Source organism: Anarrhichthys ocellatus, unplaced genomic scaffold, assembly GCF_004355925.1.
Source record: "Anarrhichthys ocellatus isolate YVR2014 unplaced genomic scaffold, GSC_Weel_1.0 scaffold20, whole genome shotgun sequence".
Lineage (NCBI taxonomy): Eukaryota > Metazoa > Chordata > Actinopteri > Perciformes > Anarhichadidae > Anarrhichthys > Anarrhichthys ocellatus.
In genome coordinates this window covers 2,720,020-2,727,497 of record NW_022280050.1, presented here as the reverse complement: position 1 = coordinate 2,727,497, position 7,478 = coordinate 2,720,020, and the positions used below count along the sequence as shown (strand labels likewise).

Sequence of the window (7,478 nt, the reverse complement as noted above, 5' to 3'; positions counted from 1 at the left end):
GGTCATTCGTGTGTATTTCATCTAGCGACCCTATTAATTCCTATAGCATAAATGCAGCTTCAAGTCTTGCCGGATATAGCGAAGGTTTCGTGCGGAATGTTTTGCTACTAATGCATGTTCCTACACGGAAACATTTCTAGTAGGACGCGAATGGACGATCTTTGGAACGAAGAGGGAATTTTTAGTTTTGCGGTGTCAAAAATGTCAGGCCTGTCAGAAACAGAGCGCGCTGGATGTACAAAGATACTGAAGTTAATGTCAACAAGCCACTTACTCTCACTCAGCGACACAGTCACGAATAAGATGATAGTTGTGGAAAATGTTACAGGTATCGTATGCTTTCAATCTTTACAAGTTAGCGAGGAGCAAGTTAAATAGCATACTATTTTTCATAATATCACATCTGCCTAAAGGATATAGTATGTCCATCTGTTTATATAGAGGCCATGGAAACAATCCTCTCCTTCACTAAAAATGCCGAGGAGCTCCTGAAAAGGAAGAAGGTTCATCGCGACCTCGTATTCAAGTACCTGGCCAAAGAGGGTGTGCTGATGCCCCCGAACAGCGAGAAACACCAGCTGGTGAAAAGGACGTTGGAGCTGTGGTCGCCTGGGAAGGTAGGGACAGGAGGCCGGCGGGTCAGCCATCAGTTATATGTTGACATGGTTGAATAATTGGAGGTATTGTTTAGGTAAGATGGTGGTACTTCATTGGGATGTCAATAATGAGGTGTTGACAGCATGTAACCAAGGCATGATTTGACAATGTATTTGAGTATATCAACAACTTCTCATTTCTTTAAGGCTGACGAAAGCCTTCCTGGACAGACGGATGAGACCAGACGGGGACCGACCACAGGGACGGTGTCCACAGAGGTGAAGGCTGAGGTGAGCTTTGACCCACTTGTACTTGGCCAGCAGTTCTGCCAGTGGTTCTTCCAACTCTTAAACAGTCACAACCCCTCGCTGGGCCAGCCGCCGCAGGACTGGGGACCGCAACACTTCTGGCCAGATGTGAAGCTACGCCTCCTCTCCAGGTAAGAATGCCATTAACAGTAAAGGGATTGAAATGATGCTGCTGGTGATGTGTGGTTGTTGGCTTTTCTGTTTTTTGCATCAGTTATGTAACTGGGGCAGGACTTGGCTGCACCAATTGTCAAATTGTTCTGCAAACAAAAATGCATTCAGAATAATTTGAAAGATGGGATAAGAACATGTGTACACATGTGGGCTTGAACTTGTTTACGTCTCTCTTTCTCAGAGTTGGCAGCGAACAGATGGAGGTTTTCCTGGGGGCTGAACTGGTTAGCCTTCGTCTGCTGGCCTTGACCAGGGATGAGCGCCTCCTCCTCAGTCCCAATCTGCAGCCTCATGGCCTCAGGACGTTGGCCTCCCCACACGGCCTGGTACTGGTGGCTGTAGCTGGGACCATCCACAGAGACAAAGCCTGTCTGGGCATTTTTGAGCAAATCTTTGGCCTGGTCAGCTCCCCACTGGAGAAAAACAGCTGGAAGATCAAGTTTGTCAACCTGAAGATCAGAGGGCAGGATGCTCTGGGCGGGACAGAGATGGTAGCGCCTGCCTTGAGTTACAACTCAACAGAATTGCAGCTTCTATGCAGTTGATAACACTATTTACCCAGAGAATGTTTGACTGAGTATGCTCTCTCCTTACTCATCTAACTTGCCCAAACACGTTTATCCAGGGAGTTGTTTTCAGAGATCAGGACCTGGCAACTTGTACTGGACAAACTACTCTCCTACCTTGTTTTTTAGTGTATCAAGATGTACAGGTGGGTGGAGGTCTAAAATATATTTGCACTTAACTGATGTAGCATAAAGAAATGACAAAGCTTGAGAAAAGGTTCCCTTATTGTTTTCTACTTTCCAGAAAAGTCTCAGCTGCTTCCTGTTGTGGGAATATTTTGCTTAAAATATTCTGTACCTTGATGCAAAGTTTTTCTTTTGCATCCTGTGTCTTACATAAGAATGTAAATGTGGATGTGGTTTTGTAAATATGTATCATATACATATTATATTAACGTATGTGTGTACTTGTGCTCTGTTATGACAAGTTCACTACTCGCAAACAGAATAAATATTGTGTGTTTTCTTGTGACACCACAAAGTCAATTACAATTTTGAACATAATCTGAGATCGCTCTGCTTTCATGGGATGGGTAAAAGTCAACCCACAATGTTTACAGATGTGACTGATTAGTATTGTGTCAAACAAGCTCACAAACTGAACGTAATCATGCAAAGGTCTGTTGTGGGAATATCTCAATGTGAAATATCTGAGCAGTGAACAGATGGAGGAGCTCCTGGTTGGCCCCATGGCGTCAGAGCTCCGGTCTACCCTCATGGCTGTAGTTGCAGCAAATAATATCACAATATCTCTAATGTGATATACTTTCAATACATCAGCTTTTAGAATTTGAGTTGTTCTTTCTCTCATTTTATTCAAGGGTATAGCTTTCATACATTTAAATACTGGGGCTTAAAGAGCCAGTGTGTAGCATTTCAACCCATTAACAGATATGTAATTTGCTATATCTATCTAATGGATCTAATGTTTTCATTAGTGAATAATCACCTGAAACTAAGAATCTTTAGTTAAAGTTTTTGTTTTGTTTAACTAAAATGGGCCCTTTGTATCGTCCTCTTCACAGAGTCCACCGTGTTGCACCACAGTAGCCCAGAATGGACTAACTAAGCACTGGCTGTTTTTAACCTGAAGGCCACCGTAGTTCTCCAACACGCTTGTCAACACGCTGCCGTCTGACCGCCATCGGTCCTAAAGTAGTCCCAAAGTGAGGGCTGAGTGAAGGGTTAGTTAGTTGGTTGCAATCTTCAACCACACCTTTGGTGTAAATTTGCCATTTCAAAAAAATCTTTTCAGTTGAATAGACAATTTTGTGATGTTTCCTTGATGGTGACCGTTTCTGAATCCCTTTTGTTGCAGCACTGCCATTATTGTTGGCAAAATGTTGTGACATAAATGTGAGTTATCAGTGATTCCCAGCAGTAGTGTAGAATAGCTGCCTCAATATAGAGTATCATTCTCATAACATTTCACATGTTGATAGCACAGCTGTGGGGGAGGATAACAGCCTAGTGGTTAAGTGCTTATTTGTTTCCTGTGTGCTCTATTTTGCGCCACATTTGCATGATGGATGTAAGTCTCATTTGGCCTCAACCAAAACAGAACAAGGATCACACTGAATTCATTCAATGATCATGAGGACCAGATGCTGTGCAGTCCCATGGCTCAGAGCTGTTTTGAATGCCCAAGAAAATTGGTATAATCACGTCATTCACCAAAATATTCTCGAGATGAACAGATCCCTTTTTATTTCTGACAAATTCCCTGCTTTTCATCATTCATCGTGGTGTTTTACTATAAATATTTTTTTTTCTGATGTTCATAGTGAGTGAGAATGTATGAGTAGAATGCATTTTTGTCCCACTTACGTTTCATTTCTGTGACTTTCACCACTCATACACCAGCAGAGGGCAAGCATGTGTACATTGTGTACACATATCATCGCCTTTTGTGCAAGTATTCAATATCTCTAACTTTGACCATCTCCATGCTTTATAGGTTTCATTGCAGGTGTCGTTACCGACTGAAAGCCTCCCACACCACACGTGAACTCTGGGTGGTCAAACATCTAATACAAAAATTAACAATTTCACTAACTGTGCTCAGGAAATAAACCTCCATTTTATTCTTTACAAACCAAAATGACACATGACATGCAGATGTACAGTATTTGTCCAGCCCTTCTCAAAACGGCTAAATCTTAGCCGTTTTGAGAAGTGGAAACAACAGCAGGTCCGTCCTCCTCACTGCGTGGATTCAACCTGTTCATCATTAACACGGTACCTCAGTGTACTATAAAACAGCCAAGCAACAACTGATGTGAGGCCTTCACAGACTCCACCAGCTTTAATAATAAAAAAAGCACTTTATCCCCATAGCAGCTTTTTCTCTCTCAGTCACTGGTATTTTTAGCCACATTTCACTTGCTATATGGTTTATGCCCCATTAATTGTACAAAACTAAATAATGTACAATACATTTCACAAGCTTCAAATGGACTCCTTACTCATAAATTGGATCAGATTTTCCGTTGATACTCTGTCATAGTAGTCAGGGCACATTTTGCCCCACCAGGGTCTGGTGGGGCACAGATTATGCCAGTATGACTCTGTGGCTTTGGTGGGAAATGTTACATGTGGGAAATTATTCTTGGCAGCTGTTTTCAAAGGCCCCTGGAATAGTTAATATCTGTGACTGTATGGGTTGGAGCCACGTGGCTCTTTGTGCTTTACTGTGCCATAGTTGTGGTGAAGGGAAACCACTGCAGCCATTGATCTCAGCCTGTTCACCTCTCAGAAAGAATAATAACAAGCTGCTCGCCTTCTGTCTTTATGGCACTTGGCTTCTCTGCGTTTTAATAAGTGGTTTAGCCACGGGCGCAGCCCCTACGCACGGGTTCTAAAATACCGCTGCAGTGGCGTCTGAGTGGAGAGCTTTTTTATTTTTCTTCTTTTTCTTTCCTGTCCTCTAATAGGGAAGTGTGTTTGTCATAAAGATCATGCTAAAACTTAGATCCGTGGCTCTTTGAAATAGCTTATGGGTGGTGAACCATGGAGTCTGCTGCCTTAATTGTCAATCCGTTTTTTCCCCCCACTTTATACTTTTATTGTGACTGATTGGATGTTTGGTCTGCTCTTAGAAACAGTGTCATTAGTTATCAAAGATTACTTTATTAAACACTTCATGGTACGGCCATTTTTCTCTCTCTCTGACAATCTGATGGCTTTACAGATCCATTAATGCCAGAGTGTTTTATTTTTTATGTCTACAGCAGTAATTCTTTAAGTGGGGCACCCAGGCTCTCAGGAAGTTCAAGGAGTCCTTGAAGTGGTTTTATGCAGAATGAGAATCAGTTCATCTGTTTATTAATTTTTAGAAATGATCCCAAATTGCCTGCAAGAATGGGTAGATTTATATATATTACTAGCTTGATACTATATAAATTTGCCCATATGGGTTTGTTTGAGGTATGTAACGTCCTTATGTACTCTTTTACCATGTCATTTGAAATGTGACATATTCATATACAATGTTAATATTTATTTTCTTTTGCTCAGTGATGTGTCAATGTGACTTGACCTCATGACAACTTGAGGCCAGAAGAGGGCAGACAAGCCACGCCAGAGAGAAGAAAGACTTTGATCCCTGGCCAAAAGAAGAGTGGGGGGTAAAAATCCATTTAACACCATTACGTGAGGAAACTCATCAATTCCTCAGAGCAATCTGAGTGAGCTGATGTTACCAGGCAATTTCTTTGCTGGCCACTGCCATGAGGGAAACTGTAAATTGTTCAAGTTTGAATTGTCCTCCATTAAAGTAATGGGGTTCTAAAAGAGGGACATGTTAAACTGTTGCCTTTCATGAGCACAAGAAGCACGTATTTCATAAGTTATTGAAGTGTCAGTAATTTATCGATACCTGTGAAGGTTTTAGAGACAATTTTACCACAATGCTCTTTGCAGTCTGCTCTCTCTCTGGACAATAAAGAACAGGATTTATGAATAGGAACCGACTCAATCAATAGGCGATGATATTTCTCCTGCTGACAAAACATGTTGGAGGAAAATTCAACCAAAGTTTGACAGAGTTGTTTTGTCACTTTCTTGGACTTGCCCTCCAACCCAGCAGTGTTTCATAAACCAGTACACACTAAAACTGCACAGAAACAATCACATAACTCTAGGAGGAGGGAATGAGGTCACAATCCACAATCCTCCAACCTAACGCATCTCATTTGCTGAGGAGGAGTTACGATTTCACTTTTTGTTTGAGTTCTGGAGGCCTATTGGACGTTCTATTGAGATTTGAATTGCTCTACTGCTGTACTTATACACAAGTTAATTACCCTTACATTTTCAATTGGTCTTTTAACAACTGTATTGATGTTTTGAGTGTGCCCATATCTAATATATGAATACCCAAAGCGAAAGACATTACATCACAAAAATGTGTCCCTTCCTGCCACAAAGTAGTGGTCATTTCCTGGAAAGGTCTACTTCAACTCCAGATGCAAGCAAAGTAGTGCAATTTACATTTTAAGGACATTACACACAGCGGTAATGAGTTCAACAACATTATGGCATCTGTAGAATCAGGTTTGGCCTCATGTTGGAGGAGCGCCCGAGCCTTTACTTTCTATGTGCATCACAGAGCATCACTCTTCATTACATCCCCCAATGTCTGAGCTGACATCATTGTTCCGTTTCAACACAAATTGGTTTGGACCGCCGAGGCAGCCGTCACAGTTCGTATCGGCCCCTCTCTTGGCCTGGCGGTGTATCCTTACACATGCATCATTATCTCACGTAAACATTGGAAATGCGAGACCGCTGAGGGAACAAACGCCATTCAAGGCAACAAAGTAAGGGGCTGAGTGAAAAGATCCTGGGCTGGTGACACTCTCGTTTAGCGTCAATTAAAGAAAACAACAAGCAGAGCCGTTTCTGAAGGCAGCTGGGTCCAATGTGTTTATTTATACTCAAGCAAATATGCATGTTTGAGGGAATGCATGCAGCCAAGGATGTTTCAATCAGAAAAACATGGAGGGAACACAGGGGTAACAAACATGTCCCTCACATTGAGATGTACTTGAGTTGAGCTTGCACACAATGCCCTCCCCCCATCTCTCTTTTTTATCTCTTTATGTTCCTCTCTCTCTCTCTCACACATAGTGGCTCCACTGTGCAGCTTTGCACTGAGTCCCTTTCGTATGCAGTGCAGGGCCCCCCGACGAGGGCCTTCCCTTGGCTCTCGAGCTAAACAGAGAAGATGGTGTTATCAGAATGTTGCCAGGAGGTTGTCAGCTTGCATTGGGCCGGGCTGACCGAGTGGCCGGTTGTTGGATGCCAGGCTCCCAGCGCCTTCCCTCCGTGGACATCTGCTGTGTGTGGAAAAGCTGTGCAGTTTGTCTGTGGTTGCATCTTAATCCTCCATCTCTTCGGCTGCAACCATGCCTGGCCGAGCAAACCGGCAGCTCTGCTCGCCTTGCTTGTATTAATTGCTCTGCCTGGCTTGCTGTTTGCTTCTGATTACACTCATTAATTTAAATTCCCCAGGAAGCCACCACCACCGTAGCTGCCTTTACACACACACACACACACACACACACGCTCACACTTACTGCCACATATATGCATGGATAGGCATAAACGCACATTTGTATGGACACCACCCTGCATTTCATGAACGGTGTGAACTATTTCACATTCTTTAAATAGGATTTCTTTGTCTTGGCATGTTCTCCTCAATTGGCAAACCCACGTGATACTGCAATTATGGTTCAAAATAAAATAATTACATTTGGGAAGCTGGGAAAGTTTGATTGAGCAGTGCTCTAAATATGACACTCCATATCTGTCATCTTAAATCTTTTTT

At 42.6% G+C, this 7,478-nt stretch overlaps 1 protein-coding gene across 1 annotated transcript; it reads left to right on the top strand.

The window, feature by feature from the left end:
- Positions 1-151: 151 nt before the first annotated feature.
- On the top strand, positions 152-3,801 carry cunh3orf38 (chromosome unknown C3orf38 homolog). Its single transcript, XM_031858611.1, has 4 exons — positions 152-328; positions 442-617; positions 804-1,036; positions 1,261-3,801. Exons 1-4 carry the CDS (start codon positions 202-204, stop codon positions 1,622-1,624), a joined length of 900 nt encoding a protein of 299 aa, XP_031714471.1. The 5' UTR covers positions 152-201; the 3' UTR covers positions 1,625-3,801.
- Positions 3,802-7,478: the final 3,677 nt, after the last annotated feature.